A 25,727-nucleotide genomic window follows, 5' to 3' on the forward strand; every position below is an offset into this window, starting at 1 on the left:
ATTCAAAATGTCGACAAAGCAGTAACACTAAAATCTTGAAAAATATCTCTTGTTCAGTATTTCCAAACTGAATTTTATCTTAAGTTGTATTCTCACGATGTATCTCACATGTTTTTCCTTCACCGTTTGAGACACGTGATATATAAAATTAAAATAAATTGTACCTACACAACTGAAAATTTGGAGGTGCATGCCCCGGACCGGATTCAAACCCACACCCTCCGGAATCGGAGGCAGACGTCATATCCACTGGACTATCACGGCTCAGATACACTACACTGAGATAAAGTTACTTGTTAAATAAAAACACAATAATTGAATATAGGTAATATTTATTGTATCAATGATACACAAGCACAATAATGCAATAATAGATATTTTTACAATAACTGTTAAAAATATTAAACTATACTCAGAGCCACAATTATCCGCCCATTTTAATATACTCGCGTCATTTTAAAGAGGGCGGATAATTGTGCCTCTGAGTATATTATACTATTACAAGTATCAAGAATGACTTACTCGTTAGCGTAATAAAAATGTACCAAATATTATTAAACCTAAAACCGTAAAAAAACAAATTTAAATAAAGTATATTGTTTTTAAAACCACTGTCAAATCTAAAACCTTTAAAAGTTAATTTAAATTAAAATAGTGGAAGTTAAAAGTTAAAATTTTAAAATTCGAGCTATATTTTCCTCAATGTTACAAGTACATTGTTCACACAATGTGCTATATTGTCAGGTAGTAGAAGACTTAAAACTTTGAATATCAATGCTGAGTTATCTAAGAGTATACTAATATTATAAAGCTGAAGAGTTTGTTTGTTTGTTTAATTGAACACGATCTGAACTACTGGTCCGATTTGAAAAATTCTTTCAGTGTTCGATAGCCCATTTATCGAGGAAGGCTATAGGCTATATATTATCCCCGTTCCTACGGAAACGTGAAGTACTAACGTCAGTTAGTAGTGCATACAGAGAATGTATGTGAATACAAAAATAAACAGCCAAACATCTCCAAAAACTATCCACCCAGGGCTCTAACTATAAATACTACAAGTTATTTTATATTACTATATCTTGTTAAGAAAATAATATTTCATTACACATGCACGTTTATATTATATTTGGACGACAGAGCTTTGCAAGGTGTCTATTTTTAAACGGCAGTTTTGCTCCACTTGTACGTCCAACAATTAAATTGTCTCAATTCAATTTCAGAACTGCTTTACACGCCCAGAATTAAGGACTAACACCCTCAAGAAAGAAAATGGATTAATTATTGTAAATAATCAATATAATCATAACGCCATTGTATATCAAATCTATACTAATATTATAAAGCTGAAGAGTTTGTTTGTTTGTTTGTTTGTTTGTTTGATTGAACGCGCTAATCTCAGGAACTACTGGTCCGATTTGAAAAATTCTTTCAGTGTTAGATAGCCCATTTATCGAGGATGGCTATAGGCTATAGCCTATTATATAATAATATCGCGGGGATAATATATATATTATCCCCGCGAGTGAAACCGCGCGGCGTCAGCTAGTATTAAATAAATAAGTTTTAAGTCTACCATTACCAGGCAAAACACGTAACATATATACAGAACAATTTAAAAGTTTCATTTATAAATAAAAACCTAAAATATGTTTGCAAATAAAATCAGGTTAAAATGAAATAATATCTAACGCTATAGCTAAGTAATATTATTCTTATCAACTATACTTAATACTTTTTCCAAATAACACTCGTAACGCACAGCTGTTTCAGTTGTTATTGTCTTCAGTGTCCTGGAACAAATTATAAGAAAATATCGTTTTAATAAAAACGTATAATAATACGTTTTTATTATGGTTTTACGCTATAGGAACATTTTCAGGGAGCTTCTATAGTACATTTTGTTGCTTTTGGATCGGAATCGGACGGAAATCGGACGTAAGAACAGAACAAACAGATTTGTGAAAATCAATGCATTGAATTTGCCGTGCATTTTTCAGAGATAAAAAGCCTATGCCTTGTTCAATTCGGTTCAGTGATTAACCCGAACATGCAAAAATTAAAGGGCCTTATTAGAAGATTCAAAATCACTCAACGGGAGATGGAGCGAGCTATGCTTGGGGTTTCTCTACGTGATCGCATCAGAAATGAGGAGATCCGCAGACGAACCAAAATCACTGACATAGCTCAACGGGTCGCGATGCTGAAGTGGCAATGGGCGGGGCACATAGTTAGAAGAGCCGATGGACGTTGGGGTCCCAAAATGCTGGAATGGCGACCCCACACCGGAAAGCGCAATGTTAGTCGACCCCCCACTAGGTGGACCGAGGATATCAAACGGATTTCAGGAAACCGCTGGATGTTGGCGGCTCGAGACCGTTATGCTTGGAGGTACATGCAAGAGGCCTAGGCCCAGCAATGGACGTCCATAGGCTGATGATGATGATGATACAAAAATTAAAAAAAAAAAATTTTTTGCATTTTAGTATCATGTAAATAACTGTAATAAGCACTTGAGAAAACGCAGTTATATAAAATCACAAACAGACACAATTTAATTTATATGTATTGATTAAATAGACTGGGTACTCACAGTGGGGTCGCAGTCGGCACAGTGCCACGAGTAGCCGCGCTTCTTCGGATTCTTATTCAGCGGCGGCTCCAGGCAAGTGAAGTGGTAGCGCTTCGTGCACTCGTCGCATCTACACAACACACACGTCTTAGAGCCTCGACACACTCATTTACATTACAATATCAGGATCCCATGTAGAGAAAGAAAGCAGAAAGAAAAAAAAAACATTTATTTCAAAAATTGATCCACACTTAACCTCTTAACACTTAGTCTAAGCATCAGAACATTACTGTCATATTTGGCACAACCTTGAAAAAGAATCCAGCTCAGCATTGTGCTGCATGTACCAAGGAAATATTGGAAATACATATACAGTAGAACGCGCTTAAGACGATCACGCTTAAAACGATTTCTCGCATAACACGCCATTTTACGCCAGTCCCTACAACTTGAGACATGTTTTCATACATTTCCTAACGCTAAATACATCATAAAGGTCCTTAAACAAGGTAGCAGGACAAGACCTATACATGATATCTTAAAGAACTGAAAGACCCTGACTTGCTAATACATAAAAATCTTTTTGTCATACCAGTTGCATAATTAGGTAGACTTTACACCAAATACACTATTTTTTATAACTATGTATGTGTAGTTACATTAGTCGTTATATTTTGCACTATCCCCCACCCATATCCCGTATAATACGCTTTCCCGTCTAAGACGCGTTTTTAGTTGGGTCCCTGCGAAATCGTATTAAACGGGTTCTACTGTATAAGGATTCCATGTAGAGAAAGAAAAAAAAAGAAAAAAACATTTATTTCGAAAATTGTGCCACACTTAACCCCTTCCCACTATTGTAGTGCCTAAGTCTAAGCATCAGAACATTACTGTCATATTTGACACAACCTTGAAAAAGGATCCAGCTCAGCATTGTACTGCATGTACCAAGGAAATATTGGACATTCATATAGTATATCTTCAACGAGCTGGTTAATGGATGAAAAGTGGTTTATACCAAGTTAAATGACTTGACGAAAGTGACGGGCGTTTCGCCCGAAATTGCGACACAGTTTTGAAGAAATCCCAAAAAAAAAATGTACTGACTTGCCTGTCTGAGTTATCAACTTAACAACAAAAAAATGAAAAAAAAAACAGTTTACAATATTATAATTCAAATAACAAACGCGTAAACGCGCTAAAGGAAATCGATCACACACAATCCAGTTTCCTGTCAAGTCTGCAAGACGCTTAGAGATGTAGAATGGCAGTAAAAAACATATCGAAGTATGGTTTCGATCAAATTTAATATAAAATTATTTATATTATAAAATTATTAACTTCGTATAGAACGAGTACATGGAATAAGTGTAGGAAATATATCAAGTTAAATTGACGTGACGAAAGTGACGTCAATTTTAAACTTTTATTAATTAATCTCGCCGTGATATCAATTAATAAAAGCTAAGGATTTTATAGAAAACTTAATTTCTAAATTATTTATTTATAAATTTTTTTCAAACAACAAAAACACTGTCGTCCATTTTATGTCACGTCATGATGTTACTTGATGTCACTAAAGGAATAAACGTCAAACTAATTATTAACTAATAACTTTGCCAAGCATTCCGTTTGGTTTAGGTTTAGTGTTTACGTGACGTCATGAAACAGTTAAAATATAGACCATCATGGCCGACAGCGTTTTGGCTCCTATGGTCAAAAAAATATTTAAAATTTAAATTTTTATGTATTCGTATCTTAAAAAATATTTATTTTTTCAATCTAGTAGAATGCTAATAAACAATTTAAGACTGTGTCAACTAGCCTAATTAGTATGAAAGTAAAAAAAAAATGCATTTAAACCTTCTTCTACAAAACAAATAAAATATTATTTATGAAAACAGTATTATAGTACGTTGGTAATTTATTTCGTAACATTTAACAAAAATCAGATCTTAAAAATCATAATTACAGCAGCTACAGCATTGAAAAAACTGATTCAAGATGGCAAAATTAGAAAAAAAATATAAATATAACTCCGAAAAATCAAAATATAACTTGGTCACCCTAGGGATTGACTATTTAAACTAATTTTAGATAATTAGATGTTGTATCCACCATTTGCGTTTTATCCATTAGTTACGGGACACCCTGTATATGATCACAGTGTAAATTATAACAAGGTCATACGGTCGACCAAGTTGTTTCATTCACTGATTCAGCATTGCCCCCTCGGCGACTAAAACGATTTCACGTCTGCAAAATGTGAATGGGCTCTTATGCATCTACTCCAGTTGGCAACGAACCGAAGAATTCCTCCTATTTCCCTTCAACTTGCCTTTTAACTCAATGCAACGTTGAAAAGTTGGCTACGGACATAGTTCCATTCTTGTTTGAATTGTAAAGTTGTACGGAATTTAATTTGTTTTGAATGTTTAAATATCTTTGCAATTTCATTCAGAGCAAACGGTTAGTTTAAATATTCTCTTTACGTCTGTCAGTTGTAGACAAGTACAGGGGGAGGATTAAATTCCGCGTCTTTACTAAAGCGCGAAATCGAGTGTTGAGTATATTTTAAGTCAGTATACCAAAGACGAAAGAAAATATACATAATGTATTATGTGTTACACAATCTTGTGAACTGTCAAATTTACAGCGAGTATTATGTGAAAGTGAAAAATAATCGAAATCTTAGCCATGACTACATTACGTTATTTTTTTTTCACTTTCATATCCCTAAAAGGATAGGGTACTGACTGTCTGTAACTTTTAGATTTGAATAAATTTATTTTCTTTCTTCTTTCTTCTTAAAAGCGCTTCAGACTTGACGGTAAACATAATCGCGTGTGGCCGCACACATCACAGTAAGACATGGGCGTCAGGGGACTGATCGTAGGCGCCCTGACCCGCCCACGCTCTTGCTCGCACGACTCGAACGCTCACCACATAACGTACCTGACGAGGTTGCTGGTGTCACCGGGCTGACCGCACACATCGCAGTGAGTCATCGGCGTCAGGGGACTGACCGCGGGCGCACTCTCTGACCCGCCTGCACTCTTGCTCGCGCGACTCGAACGCTCACCACATAACGTACCTGACGAGGTTGCTGGTGTCACCGGGCTGACCGCACACATCGCAGTGAGTCATCGGCGTCAGGGGACTGACCGCGGGCGCACTCTCTGACCCGCCTGCACTCTTGCTCGCGCGACTCGAACGCTCACCACATAACGTACCTGACGAGGTTGCTGGTGTCACCGGGCTGGCCGCACACATCGCAGTGAGTCATCGGCGTCAGGGGACTGACCGCGGGCGCACTCTCTGACCCGCCTGCACTCTTGCTCGCGCGACTCGAACGCTCACCACATAACGTACCTGACGAGGTTGCTGGTGTCACCGGGCTGGCCGCACACATCGCAGTGAGTCATCGGCGTCAGGGGACTGACCGCGGGCGCACTCTCTGACCCGCCCGCGCTCTTGCTCGCGCGACTCGAACGCTACACAAAAGCGACCACGTTTCTATTAAAGATGTTCGATATCATGATCAAGGTCGACACGCATAAGTGTATGCATGAAACTCATCCAAAATTACCTAATTAAAATTGTATGTGGTGCAATGTTTATAAACATCACAATTAACCCCCCTACTCCATTTTTTCACAAAAACTAAAGAACTAGCCTTAGTACAAAAAATGACCTAAATGTCCAAGCACTGTAAACTCATGAGACAAGAATTGTCTAGTTAGTATGTAGTTAGTAGTCACTAGCGAACATAGAAATCGCAATAACAAGGCAATAGAAATGGCATGTAACATGTAATAACTAACATATTTTATGAATTACAATTATCGCCATTTTAACATTCTTTGTGATCGCGTACTGTGACGTCAGAAATGTCAAGACGTTTTATCGGTTGCCAGCATTTGTTAGACGTTTTTTTAAAACGGACCAATAGCATACGTTCCATTATATTGATTATTCCGGGCTATTTATACACTTTTTAATGTAAAATTCATAATTCAAACAGTAGGTAAATTAAAAAAACATATTGTTGTAAATACCAATAAGGGATTCAAAAATAAATATCAGGTTTAATTAGGATCACAATCCCTATTATCCGACGGCGACACTGTACACTAGTTTGCAGTCAATCACGCCATTTCTACCGCGTTGTTCTTAATATGTCTATGGTGGCGTCGTTTTACGCAAGACATACTCCACACATTACGTCTTTTATTCGCCCGGCGGGGGCAGCTGGCTTTTGTTAACTCATCGCGAATTGTTAGCGTCTACAAAGGGTGAAGATGTTTTAAAAAGTGACACTCCGACGGATCTCTCGTCAAAATAATGTTACGGAGAAACCTATTACTAGAGACATAGGGTTCATAATCGCTCGCCCATGTCGGGTTGTTTACCATTTGAGTTGTTTACGATCTTTTGTTATTGTTTCCTATCGGATTTCATGGAATGAACAACACGCATGTAGGCGTTCCCATAATAGTATGGACCATTCTTACGGGTATAAATACGCGACAGACTCGACGTTATACGTTTGGAAGTGTGTCTTGATACTCGGATTAAGGAGTGAAATAAGGTCTCATACGAGTCACCAGGTGTTTAATTCCAAATCCTCGAACCCTAGTTCGTAGCAATAATGCCCCCCTATTCAAATTTGTATACGTCACTGTAAGATTACGAACATCCTTAGATTATAAATTGACTAGCAGACGCCACGCGGTTTCACCCGCGTATTTCCCGTTCAACAACTGATGATAAAGCCCAAAGTGTTTTCAATTATTGTTTCATTTTGTAGTGCACAAAAGCTATTTGAGCCTGTACTAACAACTACATTTTACGAGTATCACCGCACTGCAAACCACCGGGGTTTTCATCCCTATTTATTTGTTAAAATTTTTGGGTGACAGGCATTTTTTTATGTTTGCATAACTGTATTCATTCCTTTTTTTATGGATGCCATGCTCCATAAAAAAAGGAATGAATACAAATGAATAAGGATTATATTATTATATGAAATATAGTCCAATATTCAATAAAATCCCAAATTCAGAGCAAATTCAACCTTAAGGATTGAGTTTAAGGTTGAATTTGCAAATGCGACTACCTGAATTGAGTGCCAAGAAGTTGTGTTTGGCACTCATTGAGTGGGGACGTTTTTTGGTCGCTGATTGTGCATCCACTTTTTAATAAACGTTTGGTGGTGAAGCAAAACATTTGATGGTGGTTGACATCCATTAGGGTGTCCCAAAAAAATCAAAGTGATATTTTTTTAATGCATACCCTCTTATTTTGTTTGAATGGTCTCAAAACATTTAAAAATAATGTTGCTCGCATTGCTTCGTTGTTATTACTCGTTTATTATAATACTAAACGCATTAATTTTAAGTAGTTAACATGTCAGTGAAGTTACGAAATTCTTAGAAGGAGATATTTTCAATAGGAGACGTAAAACATCATATCACCGGTTCGAAACTTCCCTCTAACGGACAAGTACTGGGAGTTTTGTTCCATATTATTCGTATAGTCAATGAAAGTGCAAATCTTACCATTCGTGAGTGTATTATTTACTTGGAAAAGGTACGTAAAACGACTAAATCATTACCTAAATGTATTAAGAAACAAGTTACATTATATCAAGTTAGGAGAGATGTGAAAAAAATGCGATAAAAAACACAAGAAGTGTTTGAACAACGTCGATAAGAGTTTCTTTCTAACTTAGACAATTTGTTGGACATTGCGTATGCCGATGCACTCTAGCTAGTTAATAAAGATAGGATCTTCTTGGCACCAAAGAGAACCAGGTCGGCCTGGTCACTATGTGGACAACGTGAAACTTACAGAAAAAGAAGAAAAGGCTAAATTAGAAACTTTGAGGAGGAAAAGCGAAGTTAGATAAGATAAGATTTAAGGTAGGAAGCTTAATATTTTATATCGTTAGCTTCGTCGACATCATCTTATGAACCACCACAAGGAATCTATTTTGTAATGCATTTTAGCAGTAAAAGCACCCAATAAGGACTTATGTTAGTTGAAGTCCATGAAAGCTTTCGAAACAATATACAATAGTAGATTGTTATACAAGGGGCTAAAAAGACCCATTATATACGAGGTATTTTTAGGAACCGCCTAAATAGAAACCGAGTTTATAATGGGTTTAGCCCCACGTGTTACACTCTGCTTTTCACTACGATTGCGAGAAAATAAAATAGTTTAGTACGATATTCAATGATTTATTTTAATTGAAAATTAAATGTACAAAGTCTACAATTTTGGATATTAAGGGAGATGCTTTTACCCAGTAACATAATTTCCGACTATTGTGAAGATGAATAATGACTATGTAAGGTAAACGTGGGAGATAATAGTTTAAAAAAACTCCTTTCGTAAGTGAATCCATTCGTTGTTGTTTTCTCCACTTATAAAATTTTTCGTAGGTAAGTATTTAAGTAAATGCGTCTCGACTTTGATGGTAACAGATTGAAAATTTCATCCATCTCCAAATTAGGATCACCATTCTCGCTAGATGAAGACAACAATTATAATTGTTGAAAAATATGTAAGTTACGGTCACAAATTTACAATGAACTTCTGAAAAAAATCAAGTGTGTATTATTCACGCCAATTGGTTTTTCACGTGAGAAAAAAGCAAAGGTATTACACCGTAAAGGATTTCCCATGTCTTCAAATCTCGCTCTATTTGCAACTCAATAAAAATTAAATAAAAAAATGAACGCATTCCACAGACAAGAACGCTGCATTTCATTCCAATTTAAAGTTTTTTATTTATTTTTCAAAACAATCAGGGCCTTACCTATAATGATTCTATTTTCGAATAAAACCTCCTCCGTTTTATAGTAGGCTAGTACTTGGCTAGTACTCGTAACAGACAAGAATTAAAAAAAACCAAATTACTTTAGCCCCTAGAGGCTAAAATGCTTGTTTAGCCCCGCTGTGGAGTGGTAATATGACAGTGTTTTAGAGCAAGAGTAGTGAAAAAGCATTTTCAAAGCAGCTTTAGAGAAGTTTTGCCAGCATTTATGGTATTTGACAGATGAAGTGTCTGGTCTGTCGTTATTTGACAATGATGTCGATAAAGAAACTAAAGTACGAATGGTTGCTCATTTAGCTAAAAAAAACTCATTAGTCCATGATAAACGTTACATCGCATCCAAAGATGCATCCAAAGAAGAACTTTGTGGTCCCTTTATCAGTAGGTATGTCTTATAGGTAAATAATACTTCGATTTTCTTCTATAGTTTATCATACCATTGATAAGCGTTTCTTCTGATTTAGTTTCAGAGAATAACATAAATAACTTCGCCTCTGTCATTAGCACGTTCCTGGCTAATCGACTCAAAATTGATGTCAGTTTTTTGAAGAAGAGTGCTTCTTTATGGTCAAATGATGATTCGTTCCAACAAGCTAAAAGGAAGCTATTGACACTGAGAGACATGTTTCAGCAGAAAGAGCGCTTCAATTAATGAAAAACTTTCATGGTTTGATCAATGTTATAGAGGAGCAAAAGCAATTATTATTACAAGATATATGGAAACGTATATCATAATTGTATAAAAGCAAAATTTGAAAAGATTTAATGATTAATGTGTATTTTACTTTAAATACTTAATAAATAATATAAATGTGTTTTATTTACTGAATATAAATTAAGGAACTCTACTATGTTCCTTTAACTCCATACTAACTTTTCAACCTAATCTTTGTCGTCAAGTCGGCACGGGTTATCGTTATCCGATCTCAATAATATTCAATATTTAAGTTTTTGGAGTCAAATGAAAAAAAATTAAAGGGTATGCGTTTTGAAATTCGAAAAAACAAAATTTCTCCCTTATAGCCTGGGACACCCTAACATCCATCCTTCGTGGAATCTCCGTTCTGTGGTAGAAGGGACAAGCAGTGGAGTTGTTGAGATTACTTTACCCAACTTACCTTAGGTTTAATGAACTCAGTAGGTGCATCCATTTTATCCTGACTTGAAGGACCCTTAGTATCCTGATTGTTAGCAAGCTTGTAAATAATAACAAGAAAATAGATACAACAATTCAATAAGTAATACAACTAATTTAGGATTTTATTATTGTAATACTAGCGGACGCCCGCGACTTCGTCCGCCCATATACCTCCTTAATCCAGACCTCTCACATAATCCATTCTTGGTCTACTAACTGTAATCTACCTCCCTGTACATACTTTGTACAAAGTGGTTTTCGAGAATTTGTGATGATTGACCTTCCGCATTTATAAATAATCTTTTTGACTATTCTTATAATATATTTTTATATAAAAACGATTTGTTTAAAATTAATATTTTTATTCCTGGTATATCTATTGAGAACAATTAAAAATTAGGGAAACTTGGGAATGCAAATAAATTAATTTAAATTATTGTGTTATTGTTGTCGTTCTTTATATGTACTCTGTGCAAATAGTAGCAATGAATTTCCAATATATACATTACATAATAACCCTTCTTGCAGTCGGGTAATAATGTTTACTTAGAACAGAAGATTCTTTAACCCGGCCGAAGCCAGGGCGGGTAGCTAGTTGTTGACACAGAGTGAGCAATTTTAGACCTAGTAGAAAATGTATTTAAGATATACTTACGTTTACGTTAACTGGTGTGGTGGCCAAAGGATCGGGCGTGTTGAGGGGGAGCGGTGGCGGCAAAGTCAGCGGACTTTTCGGAGCTTCGGCTTCGGAGTGCTGGACAAATACAATGTGACCTTGAGAAACTGAACAAGTATACCTAACATGCTACCAAATCTCGTGAACAGAAATAGACAAATCTCTACCAATAGTCGCGCAACCACAATTGTAATCTCTCTAGTTGCGTTTGGACGTAAAAGGCGGTACTTGGACCACTTCGCCATTTCTCTTCACGAGATATGTTGTTGGTAATATGTTACGCATACTATAGGAATGATATGCGAATATAGTTCGAACAGCCGATGGCCGTTCGGGTCCCGAGGTGTTGGAATGGCGACCGCGAACTAGTAAGCGCAGTGTTGTTCGACCCCCCACCAGGTGGACTGACGACATCAAGCGAGTCGCAGGGATTCGCTGGACGTAAGCGGTTCAGTATCGTGATGTTTGGAAGTCCCTACAAAAGGCTTATGTCCGCAGTGGACGTGCATCGGCTGATATGATGATGATGATGAAGAGATAACGATATTTATGCTGTCTTTCATAGCGAAAGGATAAAGGGACGGTGATGTGCTAGGCAAATGATGTACGACTACTTTTGCCTACTCATTTGACTACCCGGGCTCTAGTTAGATATTTACTTGAAGTGGAATGATTATTATTAATGACTTTTTTCATTGAAGTGCACATATGAAATGTTGCCAGGAATATGCACATTCACTTCGAAACGCTGACAAGCAATGTCTCTTTCAATATTTATGTCACATTCGCCATATTGATATAATAAAAAATGTTTGATCAATATGATACCAAACAGAAATGGATCAAAAACAGACACAAGATTAAATTTTGTTTGAGCGCAAGACATACCTACATTATGCAGTCGTCTTTTAACTCTAATTACTCAGTAGTTTAGCACTGCATACTCAGTTAAATCAACTTCAGAACATAAAAATCGTTTGACGCTAACTATGAATAGAAGAGTTACCTTAGCATGTTTCTTGATGACAGTAGGAGGTTGTCCATCATTGCTGGCCGACGGCACGTAGAACATTTGCGTATCCAGAGACCCATCAGGTTTTGGAATGGGCTTGATCTAAAATAAACATGACCTTTAAATATCCCATTTGAAAAAAATAACAGAGTTGTTCAGCAAACCAAAACTCACTTTTATCGTGATCCTAGGATGTGGCGGGTCAGGATTCTCCATGTCCTGAGTCTTCTTCTTTCTCTTATGTTTGTGAGATTTCGACGGAGTTCGCAACAAATCCGGAGAATACCTAGACCTGTGCTTCTCTTTCCTACGTTTTCTATTAGCTTTGTACATTGCTATATCCGAAGATAAATTAGCGAGGGTGCTCTCTATGGAGCTCTCTATGGTTTTGCAGTCTCTTTCTTTCGTATCATTAAGTAATGCTGTGAACGACAAATTTTGCGAATAAGAACTGGAGTCTTTAGGGGTAGGTACGTGTGCAGAGTCATTTGAATGTTCGTTGTGCGAGTCGTTTGGACTGTCCGCTACTATGGGCGTTATTGACATCAGCGGAGTGTTTGTCAAGATTGGCGACGTGAAACTTCTCTTGTGAATCTTCTTCGCAGACATCTCACTCTCCATGCCGGCAATCGACGTGTATTCCTTCTTTGATTTCGGCCGCCTGTCTTTCTTCAACTTCAATTCAATACCTTCGTTCTCTTCGGTGAATTCGTATGGTTTTATAGTCACTTTGATGGGCGATATATTCTCTGTGGGAAGGTTGAGTTTAGGTTTGTCGATCTTGTGGAGTTTGTCCAGTTTAGGTTTTGGCGGCGGCGACGTTTGCAGCGAGCCAGGGCTGTGTGGCTCCGAGATGATGGCACCGTCTTTGCTGTATCGTATTCGCGAGCGCCGAGGGACTTTCTTTTCGAGTACTTCTGGTTCCGAATCTGATGTTTTATCGCATTCGGAACATTGCCTGTTGTAAATCACCAAATAAGTAAATCACTATTTACAAAAACAATCATTTTGACACACCTTCATGTGAATACTAGCGATATTTAGACCTCAGTGGCGTTTGGGGGGTTTGGGTGAAAGGCAGAAATAGAAGAAATGGGCGGAACGACTCTCTAAGGGCGTCTTCTCTGCGATACGGACCTCGGCTTAGCGGCCATTTTGGAAGGATGTTTTGGCCTGAGTGTCAGTCCGGGCGCCCCCGAGATTGTAAATCAAAAAAACTCACGTCCAGGTGACGTCAAATACCGGGGACCTCGTCTTCGCCGGCGAAGACGCTGTGTTGCCTGGGACGCGTTGTCGGTGGTTATGTCATCGTCAAGATCGTAAAGGACGTTTTTCGGGCCTCTAACGGTATTTAGAAGGGTGTACCACATTCATGTGGTGCTTACTGAGACATTGGCCCTCTGATCACGACTGATTTTGATTATCAGTTCTACTGATTAGTACCTACATTTTTTTTTAAATTCAAATGACAATTCTTCGATGGAGAATGTGATGATTAGTTAATTTGGCATGGTTAGTTACTTTTCTACTAATGTATTTTTGTTACTGGATTAGCAGCACTATTCTGTAACTGTTTAAAACTCGACAGTGTGAGCTTCAATTCGACACTATTCCTCTCTATCCAACATGATTACAGTAGTACGAAATCTCATGGAAGCTGGCTAACTAGGAAGAGGTACAAGTTTATTTTACCTATACCTCTGGCAGTTTTTACCTGGCATCGTACGAAATCGCTAAATCGCTTGGCAGTAGGGAGGTAACTAGCCATGGCCGAAGCTTACCACTAGATCAGATCTGAGCCAATTCTATTCTGAATAAATATGAGCTGGGAATGTAGGAACACTGTTGTAAAATAGTAGATTGTTATGGTGCAAGGTGCTAAAAAACCATCGGCGTATCTAGGATTATTTCCTAGGGTGGGCCTGCCCTCCGACATCAAGTCTATTATTAGCATCATAATAGAATTCCATATTGGTAGCCCAGAATCCTTGGGTGGGCACAGGACCATCCTAGGGTGGACACGGCCCACCCGGCCTACCCGATTTGGAAATAGAGAATCAACAAAGGAGTGTTACCATCCGTAGAGCTTGCTCTTCTTGGGCGGGCGCTGCAGCGGCGGGCGCAGGCAGTGCAGGTGGTAGTGGTGGCGGCACGTGTCGCACGCCGCCATCAGGTGCTGCTCGCTGCTGCGCGCGCACACCGCGCACTCGCGCGCCGCCAGCGCGCCCGCGGCTGTCGCCCACACACGTTTACCCATTACCCACATAGCTCAATCATTTCACCTATTCATTGCTAAGACAGAGTGATATTTTGAGTTTGCTCTAGAGCAAAACAAGGACAAAATCTCAAAAAAATACAGGTTTAGCAACATATCTCAATTATTTGACCTGTATTATTTTGATTTCTAAAGTAAAACAACAAACGTGACGAAAAATATAGTTGAATTTTAATAATCTGCCACGTTTACCCATTACCCACATAGCTCAATCATTTCACCTATTTATTACTAAGGCAGTGATATTTTAAGTTTTTTCTGGAGCAAAAAAAGGACAAAATCTCAAAAAAATACAGGTTTAGCAACATAGCTCAATAATTTGGCCTGTATTATTTTGAATTCTAGAGCAAAACAAAAGTAATAAAAATTTCAGTAGAATATCAGTAATCCGATCCGCTACTTAAGTCGATCGATATACGTCCAATAATTGGACACTCTTGTTTATAATAGAGCCCGATTGCATAATTATTTGACCTATATATTGCTAAGGTAGGGTGATATTTTGAGTTTTGTTTAGAGCAAAACTAGGAGGTTAATCTGTGTAAGACTAGATATGACGTATGAGTTAACGAACGATAGGTAGAAGTGAATGAAAAGAGTTGATGTGACTTTGTCTTTGTCGGGACAGAGAGAAAATAATAAGTTAAAACTTAAGAAATTTATTATCTTATTTAGTAAATATCAGTGGTATATTATTCTCAAATAATCTGTAAAAATTGCGTCTACAGTTGCGTACATAGCAACTGAGTTTCTTACGTATTCAAAAAAGGGCTTCGGTCGTGCGCCCTCAAAAACATTTCGAGTACATACAATCACACCATTTGTTATTGCAGTAGGTGGTCGTTTGAAACTTTACTCACTCTCTTTATCACTCCCTTTCTCCATCTCTCTTTACATTTTAAAAGAAAACGAAAGAGAAAGAGAGAGAGAAGAGAACGGGAGAGCTTTCTCTTCTGTTCTTTCTCTCTCTCTCTCTCTCTCTCTCTCTCTCTCTCTCTCTCTCTCTCTCTCTCTCTCTCTCTCTCTCTCTCTTTTTTTTCTTTCTCTTTTAAAACTAGTATTAATAAAATAATGCACTGACCTTCCAACGAGGTAGATAAGACTTTCCCTTGGCGAGCGTCCGGGTTGTCGCTAAGAGGAAAACCAACGCCCATCTTAAGTGCAGCCGCGGTGGGCACAGAAATAGACCTGCTGGCCACCGACCGTACGGATTACAATACGTGAACATGATACCATCACACCACCACCCTGAGCGACCGTGTCGACAGTGTATACCACCATCATCATCACATCAGCCGATGGACGTCCACTGCAAGGCATTTAGACCTTTTCTAGGGACTTTGAAGCATCATCTTCCACGACAATTCCATTGCGTATTAACTAGCCAACCTTCTGACAAAAAATTTCATAAATTCATAGTAGGCTTAGTTACAAGCGTTTTAAAAACGTTCAGTTTCTCTCTTTGTAATGAATAGTGTAGACTAAACTAATTCACTTGTTCATAAGACAGAATCTGCTGAGAAGAGCAGGATATAGTCGGCAACAAACAGATGCTCTTTAAAAAAATCACACCTAAAATATTAAATTCTGTTATATCTCGATAACTGTTTCTATAACTTCGATCTTAACAAAACGAACTTTAATTCCTTTTTTTCCAAATGATTTTAAATTTTGTTCTGACAATATTGACTGATGATTAACAATTGCCAGGTAAAAGATATCCTATAATATAAAGAAACGCAAAGTAAAGAAACTACAGAAACCTTGATTCCTTAAAATCTATAATATAATAATAGTGGTATACATTGTTGCACGATAAACTTGATTTTCATCCCCTTTTTTTATTTTATTGTTGTTATTCTCTATTAGAAGATAAATCAATTTAAATTTATTACAAAATTTATTATTTATAAAATTTATTATTCAATACAGGCAGGGGATGAAAATCTGATATGACTCATATATCTTGTACCCCTCTCCTAAATAGGTGCGAAATTTGGCTTTTTAAGATGTTTTTCAATATTTCTATAAACACTTTAAAAATAGATAAGTAAATTTCATTAGAAATAATGAAACTTATCATTGCTGAGGAACCAACTTTTTTAAAATACCAATAAATATATATATTTACAATTTATTTAAAAACTAATATTCCAAACAAAACCCGTTTAACCAGACTTCATGCAAATACCATATATTATACAAACATTTTGGCACAATTTACCCAAATGCCCAAAAATGGGCATTTTCGCCCAAAAATATCGACCTTAAATGCACCTATTTGGGGAGGGGAAATTTCGAAACTAAAACATCAGTATACTGTACCGTTTGTGCAACTGTTGGGGCGTCACTTTGGGCGTTGACCGAGCGACCACGGGCGGCAACAGTGGCTTGTCCTCCATTATAGCTGGGAGAGTCTTCTTCGGAGATATGGCCACTAACGCGTCATAAATCTTCTGGAGGCCTTGACGAGTTGATGTGAGCTTTTCCAACTCTTCTGTATTCACTTTAGAAGCCTGTATAGAGTTAATTTACATGAGATAGTCCTTTTAAAAACGTACAGACGTTTTTAAAAGGACTATCTCATGACAAGGGACATAATATAGGAAGCTGCTGGATGCAAGTTGCTAAAGACTGGTGTCTGGAAGTCGTTACAAGAGACCTACGTCCAGAAGTGGACGTCTATCGACTGATAATAATTATAATGATGATTCGAAATGACCCCGCAAATAAGGTGAATAGATAAATAGACTTATAACTTGACCAGAAAAACCAAGAACTTCTCTGGCAGGCTCCACAATCAGTTTCCAGTTACTTAATACTGAGGTGTTTTATTTCTCTAATAAAACTATACATAAATTTTAAAACATTAAAAAAAGCAATATTTTTTAGAAAACTGCCTATTCTGGATGTATCAAATAAAAGCTACACTACATTTTTTTACGCTTAAAAAATCTCACAAGTAGTCCAGTCTAAGAAAATTGCTAGATTTACACCCACATACCTTAAAAAGCATGTTAAAATCTCCCTCTATTGGAGACAATACAGACAAACATCCACATTATATACCTCATCATAATCAGCTCGCAACTTTTCATCCTCAGCAACCAGCTTCTCATTCTCTTTGGTGAGTCTTTCCAGAGACTTCCTCAACGACGACACGCGCGTATTCCTCTCGAGGTAGTAGCCGACGAACTCGACGGAAAACGCGGGGGGGACGTGCCAACGACGGGAAACGTCTTTCAGTGCTGCCATCTGGTATTTAAAATACATTGGTATTTAAAAAGATTATAGTTATGAGCTGTGTTAGCCCATGGGATAAGTTCTAATCCAGTCGGGACATGCACCGCCAACATTCCAGTTTTGTGCATTTTAAGAAATAAAATATCTTAAAATGCACAACTTCATATTGGTTGTTGATGATGATGCTGATGATGATAATGCTGACGATGACGATGACGATGACGATGATGATGACGATGACGATGACGATGATGATGACGATGACGATGACGATGATGACGATGATGATGACGATGATGATGACGATGATGATGACAATGATGATGATGATGATGATAATGATGATGATGATGAAGATTATAGTACACCCTCACCTGTGCGTCCTGAAACTCCAGCGCGTGCGTGTCGACGCCCATGCACTCCGCCTTGCGCTGGAACTTGCGCATGGCGGACGCGCTGCTGTATATCATGCGCGCCATTTTTTGCGTTGGTACTGTACATAATAATATTTTTGTTAAGTTATAGGACTATGGACAAGTTCAGAACGAATGAGTATTGCTTTGCTCCTACTCGTAATATTTACAACAAAGAAACAATATTTTTGAACTTTAAATCTGTTTCTTCAAAGCTGTTTAAAAAATATTTTAATTTTATTTATTTTAGCCATCAACATCATAGCTCAGAATAGAGAAATTAAAACGAAAAATATTGGTGGAGCCATTCCACGACCTCCTAAAAAATTGCTATAACACCAGACTTTCTTGTTTTGAAAAGTCAATTTAAATTATCAAGTGTTTATGCAGTAAATAAAACTATTCACCCCATGGTGGATTCCTGTTCTCCTTCTGCAGTGAATACTTTTTTCTATATTTGATCAGTTTCCGCTGAGTCCTCTGCTTCTCTTCTGTAGATAGTTTGTTTTGTAAATCCAATTTTCTGTTATTGAACAAAACAATTTATTAAAACCTGAATAACTGTATAATTATTTATTAACAGAAACTAAATGATGGGATATTAAAATTATAATTAAAGTACTTTGTACCATTTTAGATTAACGTTACAGGTTACTTATCAAATTTCAAGGAAAAACTGAAGTGGTAATAATAATTCGAAGAATGTTTTCAGACCCAAACATTTGTGTGAATCAGAAATTAGATCCGCTGTAAAACCAAAGTCACCAACATATCTCGTCAAGTCGAAGTTGAAACTGAAGTGGCAATTGGCGTAATATTCGAACTTTTAATATTCCGAATATTTTGTCATCACGAGATATGTCTTAGGTCGCATGATGGGCCAACAACTATACACCATGCTAGTTTCACCGTCTGTAAGCCAGCCAGACATTTTTTATCCCAATACAAGAAAACCCTTAATAATATTAAAAATTACCTCAAGCTAGCGAAAAATAAATTTTTATTTATGAAAAAATTTAAACATCCTTTTTAATTCTGTTTAGTAAGTACGAAGTCATTGAACTGTGATCTAGTTTAGGCTAAAGTGAACCTCAAAGGGACCGACAAGCTGCATTTTTGAAAGTTTGTTACAGTTGTAATTCATTGAATTGTACTGTTTTTTTACAATAACAATAAATACATATTATAATAACGGGATTTCGGTGTAAGGCGAAGAAAACTTCAGGTAGTATATATACCTCTTGTCCGTCCTCAGCTGTAGCGCCAGCCAGTTCCTCTTGCGCTTTTTGACGAGCGTCTTGTCGGAGTGCAGGCGGCAGTGCGCGTAGAACGGGTCGGCCTGCTCCGCCTCCTCCGAGTGCGCCTCGGCCAGCAGACCCTCGCGCTGCCCACTGGATTCATTATTATTAATTCGTTATTAACAACCGACAATCGACTCACGGTTGAGCACGACTCTCAGAATGAGAGGGTTTAAGCTAATGATCCACCACGCTGCGCATGCGGCTTGGCAGATAATTAATTATTTTGTATGGTTTATAAAAAAACTGTCAGTGTCAAATGCAAAGTCGCAAAAATTTATTTATTTATCAAAAATGTGTTACGAAAAATGTAATCAAAATGACATTACAGAATGCCATCTGTAGTAACACTGCTAAACTACAACAGAACACAAGTAAGCCTAGCGCCAAATCCGAATAAGATGGCAGAGGGCAACTAGTCAAAATCTGGAAGGATCGAGAATACTTAGGCTACTTGCCTCTTTTGTAAACAGTGTTTAAACTGAATTATAGAAGTATTATAATAATAAAAAACAATAGTAACCAGTAAAAAATTTAATATAAATGAAAAAATATCTACGTTAAACTTTTGCCGCCGAAACACAACACTTTAGCAAGTGACGTCATTCACAGAGATATCAGCGTGATATATACCTAATATCACGTCACCGCAAGCGCCAATCACAAACCAATGCATTGTAGCAAATGACGTCACAGTGTATGATTAGCGTTTGCGGTGACGTGATAAAAATACAATTTTGTTTTATAAAAATATTACAATTACGAGATTATTTTCACAAATAAAAATGTGATTAGAGTTTCTAGGCATCTAAACTGCCTATATGCAAAAAATCATCTTAGTTTTATACAGCAGGCGAGTAGCCTATTGATATTGTGGAAAAAGTGTCACTCACCAGGTGACGTGGAAGAAGGTCTTGCAGAGGCCCGCGTCGCAACCGACGCACACGCCGGTGCGCGCCAGCGTCGCGTCGCTGCACAGCGCACACGAGCGCGCGCCCCAGCGAGAGTACGCCATCTCGAACAGCGTAACGCCGGAGAGACGTTCCACCTGAACACAACATCAATGTAAATAGCCATTTATATAAGTTGCGCGAGCTCCTATGTATGACGAGCATCATCATAATGTTCTGCCGTAGCCGCAAGGACTCTTCAATGCTACAGGTGTCAGCAGTTACGTCACAGTTCCCACAAATGTCAGCAGTTCTGCCACAGTTCCCACAACTATCACCTATAGCGTGTGTCGTGGTGAGACTCACCCCGCCAGGTACTGCCGATTGTTAATGGAATTGAATATATTGATTTTAATAATACATTCGGGTAAATAAGGTCAATGTTAACTAATTTATACATAAAAAGCAAAGATTGACTGGATGTTTGCAAAATAAATAAGATTATAAAATTTAAAAATCTATTAAAAATATTTTATCGTAATTAGATGAAAATTCATACAGTTTTACTTTCCTTACATTAAATGTGACATTTTTTAATATATGAACTATATATATAAACGCAGAAATAACAAAGATATTAGTAATTTTGTTTAAACGCCCATACAAATCTAACGATCATTAATTGCCTACGACGTCATAAGATCGTACCATTTTGTATGGGGCGTTTTTCAGGGATCCGCAGCAGCGCCGCAAATCTGACCCTTTAAATTCCTGTAGCTCCGAAAGAAATGATCGCAAATACCCTGTTACTTTTACAAAATTGCTTTTCTATTAGCATACTCTTAATTTATATACAATTTAAAAAACTGTCATCATCATTGGTCGACGTTACCATTTTTATATAGTTGTTGATGTGATGGTTTTGTTGTTGTAACATACCTCTGAAAAAGCTACTCCTGGTACATAGAGGGCACACACCAGATGTACCCATGCTCCTACCTCTGTTTCCTTGAATATACCACCTAGAAAAGACAATTCATTATAATAAAAATATTAAAAAGTCGGAAAGGTTAAACATTAGTAGAACTAAATTTTTAGTAGATGTCTATTTTAAGGCAAAGATTTTCTAGTATTTGACAGGTAAATTAAGCTAAGCTAAGATGTACATTTTTAAGTTTGTATGTTGTAGCCGGATTTTAGAAATCATTACTTTATAATTTGGCCGACCAATACATGAAATTGCTATACATTTTTCATAAAATTTAAAATGCTTTTTCCTACCACTAATAGTTAGACAAATGGTGAAAAAACCAATTCTAAGTCATAGCCATAACAATTCTATAGAGAATAGATATAGAGAAATAAAGGTTATTGGAAAAAACGGAATTCCGCAAGGGTTTTAGCAAAATGCGTAAATAAATGTTTGTACCTTTATTAGGACATAATTCACAGCTGGGGTCAGTAACGCCAGCTTTACACGCCTCACAGAACCACGGCTCGGTAGAGGCAGAGCTTATCGTACTTGATTCACTTGCCACATCTGACACTCCATAGCAGCCTGTACATATAATGAAAAAAAATATATAAAATAGTGTTTTGTATTATATTTTGTATTTTATCAACAATGTTAAAAATTAAAAAAGACAATAAATAAATGAAAGATTCATTATAATTTTTAAATACAAACAGTGCCTACCCTAGTTAACAACCTTATAGTGAGTTCTACCCTTCTAAACAACAGTCATTATCATTAACATCTTTTTTTTTATTTCATCACTATTTGTGCTATCAGCTGCAACAGCTTTAAGCCAATTGCTTGAGGGTACTTAATGACAATCATTTACATCTGATACTGATTGTCACAAGAGTAAAACATTATCATCCTCATATCATCATCATCCTCAATATCTTCTTTTTATAATCTTTACAAATAGTCAACTGACGTATCAAAAGTGCTTGTAAATTGAGCCTACTTGAAATAAATGAATTTTGAATTTTTTTTTTGAATCCTTATTCCATAAATCTGCATCATCCAAGGCCAGATACATATCCTATATAGAGGCTGAGGCAAGGCCTTATAATGAGCTAATGAGGATGAGGCACTTACTTACTTACTTACTTTACTTACCCTCACTTAATTACTTTACTTACCCTCATGTACTGTGACACCACAACCATCACATTCCACAATCTCATTGTAATCATCGCTTCTCGAGCCCAAGCAACCGGCACATATCATAACATTTGCTAATTCTGGATACTGAAAATATAAATCATAATTATTTTATAACAAATGGGCTCGCACCACAAATCCCAGTGTAAAACGCAACAAAATATGTCATTTGAACCACACTCACAAACTTCCACTTACTGTTTACATTTTTGTCTGCTTCCAGCTATAGTTCAAGGACCCTTTATTATAAAGCAAATACTGACAAAAATTGTGACCCAAAGAATATGTGAATATGTGAAACTGTTGTGAACAGTTGTGTGTTTTGCAATATATTCATAGAATTGCGTGCTTCTCTAATGAGAATATGGAATAATACCCGTTCCAGATTCACTCCACAAATGATTACCTGATTTTACAAAGCTAAATAATGTGAATTTAACATTATCATCCAGCCTGTCAACCAACATTGTAGCAGCATGCTGTTTAAATTCCATACCCTCACCTGAATGCCTTGCCCTGTATTGGGACATTAACATAGGCTCATAATGATGAACATAAAATTACCTTAAACACTTGTAGTTTAGCTTTCTCCAGCAAATCTGTAATGCATATCTCCTCCCCCAATTTTCCAGTTGTGTTCTTATATTCATCCTCAGCCTCTGAACCCGACTCGGAACTGCCACTATTGGCAGCTCCCTCTGTAATGTTCATGACAAATTATGTAAAAACATTAAAATGGCCTCTGAGATTCATGAAGTCCTTGGGACCAATAACAAAATATTTATTCATGAGTATACTACTCGAACTTTGTGTATGTGTTATTCATGATGAATAAAATTGATTCATTGTAACTGCTCTGCCCAATAGACACCTGAAGATAATGAAAATCCAAGAAGGTCCATCATGTTCAGGTTGTGGAGAAGAGGAGTATCCCATGTTCGCTCTGGTAAGATGGGTATACTTACCTAGTAACTCCCAAGTTACTAGGTAAGTATACATTAAATGAAAAGACCTGAGTAATCTCACAATAGAGGATATGGTCAGGTTCACTAATTGTATGAGGTGGAATACTGTCGAGACACCAGTAAACCTGTGTCTTTTACCATGGGAATTGGGTGAAACAGTCCCTAATTTGGACTGATCCGGACCTGTCTGGCCTCATCAGACATCTTCTCTATAAATATATAAGATAGTATAGTAGGTAGGTCTATAAAACAAATTGACAACCTCAGAGCGGTCTTTTGTATATTATAGAAAGAAATATTTTATACCCCACTACTATGGTTCGCCTCGTTTATAGTTTTGTCCGATTCTCCCCAACTCGATTTTTGTTAATTTTATTCAAAATGTAGGTGTATTAATGAACCCATGCTGGAAATCCATCCCATTATCTTTCGATTATAAATAAAGAAAAGTCATACTTTTATCGTCATCATCGCTGTTTATAGAATAGTCGTCACTTTCCTCTGGATGATCTTCTATACGGAAATCTGAATCGTCTGAGCTCTCGCCTTCTCCAAGATCAAAATCCAATAAAGACTGCGGCTCTACCGGCTTCACTTGCCGTTTCGCAACACCGCGAATAGCAGCTGAAAAAAGTATTTAACTCTTAAATACAATTTACTATTTAAAAAACCGGCAAAAACCTACAATATTGAACCAAAAAATTATACTTACGATTGCTCATTTTCTTTTTATTTTTCTGTCACATTTTTCACTCAAATCATTGCCTAAAATCTATTTTGCCATTTCATAATATGTTAAAATTGGAAATTTTTATTTTTTTATAGCATTAATAGAAATTTTATTAATACAAATAAAACATTAAAATTAAAAACCACGATTATATTTTAATAAAATAGATAGTCAAACACAAAAAAAAAGCGAATTGGCATTCAGGATAGGGATGCTCGTTGTTATGATATCGATGTTCAATGATCATCCGTCATCGATGTTGAAAGGAAAAACATTGATGTTATAACATCGATGTTGCAAAAAATAATATACGAAAAATATTGTAACATCGATTTTAACGGAGTTGATAAATAATTAATCATCTATGTTACTCACGGCCTTACGCACGACCAAGGCAACTTGAGAAACAAATTACGTATTATACGAACGCATTTACAAATACAAGTTTATTCATTATTATATAAACCTGTATTTTATAAAATTCAAACGACCTGTATTTAATTAAATTATCGATGTTACCTTTTTAAATTTGGGACCTGGCATTACCCCTCTTGCCAAGCTCAAGAATCAATGATTTAACTGTTTATAAAAACTGTTGCTATAGAATCGATGTTTCATTGTTGTAATCGTTTTTGTCGTGTGAAGAGCTCCCAAAAATGCTGGTTTGTGTAATATAATGGCATAAAAAACGCCAACTACTTGTCGTTTACAAAAAAAAATGAGTTACGTTTAATTTTTAAGTATTTCTACCCTAATTATATCAAATTATTTAATAAAAACAATATCTAAAAAGAATCGATTCTTCTGACGGAACAGCAAAACATCGATCAAGTAATCGAATATTCTGTGTAAATATTCTGTGGATAGTCTAAGCGATGTGTTTGTTAGCTGTGTAAAAATAACGCGTATGTACATTGCGAATCAAATTTATAGTTGTGTGTAGTGTATAACCACAACATATTTTCAATGTTGTTAAATATTTTCGATGTGTGAGTTTACCTCGTCCCCCTCAAAAAACGACAGACTATTTTGTTGCTTGGGTGCGACACAGGTCCTCTTATTTGGGTCAATGCCCAAAATAGATGTTGAGATTCTAATGAATATCGAACATTGATTTATAGCTTTCGATTATGACATCGATGTCAACATCAACGTTTTTTCGAATATCGAAATATTGACATCCCTATTTGTCATTTGGCAAAGCCACAGAACAAAATACAGATGATATAGATTTATACACATCTTACACATACACTCCGTGCCAAGAAATAAGTCCCGTAGACGCGGCGCTTATGTCATATTAGCACTTATAGCTCTACTCATTTGGTAGAGTACGCACGCGATAAATTTACGCTTGGCCAAAATCAAGAACCAATCAAATGCGGCCAAATCTTGTTGTCTATCTCTATCTGTTTCTAGACGGGGAAAAGAGATCGCGGGAAAGCCGGCATCTAGCGCGCCACCAGTCGCGTGCAGACTTAACTTGCGCGCACCATAA

General features: G+C 36.8%; 1 protein-coding gene across 2 annotated transcripts; it reads right to left on the minus strand.

The window, feature by feature from the left end:
- Positions 1 to 315: 315 nt before the first annotated feature.
- On the minus strand, positions 316 to 24,372 carry LOC112056529 (PHD finger protein 14). 2 transcript variants are annotated; one of them, XM_052884541.1, is made up of 20 exons: positions 24,212 to 24,372; positions 23,956 to 24,123; positions 23,099 to 23,232; positions 22,513 to 22,621; positions 21,791 to 21,919; positions 21,301 to 21,383; positions 20,365 to 20,519; positions 19,412 to 19,564; positions 18,581 to 18,696; positions 18,135 to 18,253; positions 17,587 to 17,772; positions 16,843 to 17,033; positions 15,599 to 15,705; positions 14,318 to 14,474; positions 12,417 to 13,200; positions 12,237 to 12,344; positions 11,210 to 11,308; positions 5,806 to 5,927; positions 2,594 to 2,702; positions 316 to 1,793 (listed from the first exon to the last, which is right to left on the minus strand). In XM_052884541.1, the coding sequence occupies exons 1-20, from the start codon at positions 24,219 to 24,221 to the stop codon at positions 1,770 to 1,772; spliced, it is 3,063 nt and encodes a 1,020-aa protein (XP_052740501.1). In that variant the 5' UTR covers positions 24,222 to 24,372; the 3' UTR covers positions 316 to 1,769. The 2 variants fall into 2 exon arrangements, with proteins under 2 accessions (XP_052740501.1, XP_052740500.1); XM_052884540.1 differs by having other exon boundaries at positions 15,599 to 15,708.
- Between the last annotated feature and the right edge of the window lie 1,355 nt (positions 24,373 to 25,727).

The sequence above is a fragment of the Bicyclus anynana genome, chromosome 12 (genome assembly GCF_947172395.1).
Source record: "Bicyclus anynana chromosome 12, ilBicAnyn1.1, whole genome shotgun sequence".
NCBI lineage: Eukaryota > Metazoa > Arthropoda > Insecta > Lepidoptera > Nymphalidae > Bicyclus > Bicyclus anynana.

Bases quoted from the DNA above. Each gene is read 5' to 3' on its own strand.
- LOC112056529 (XM_052884540.1), bottom strand. The intron at 19,565-20,364 runs GTGAGTGACACT...TAATGAATCCAG, and splicing joins ACCTTCTTCCACGTCACCTG to TGGGCAGCGCGAGGGTCTGC. The intron at 14,475-15,598 runs GTCAGTGCATTA...TGTGGGCGACAG, and splicing joins CTTATCTACCTCGTTGGAAG to CCGCGGGCGCGCTGGCGGCG.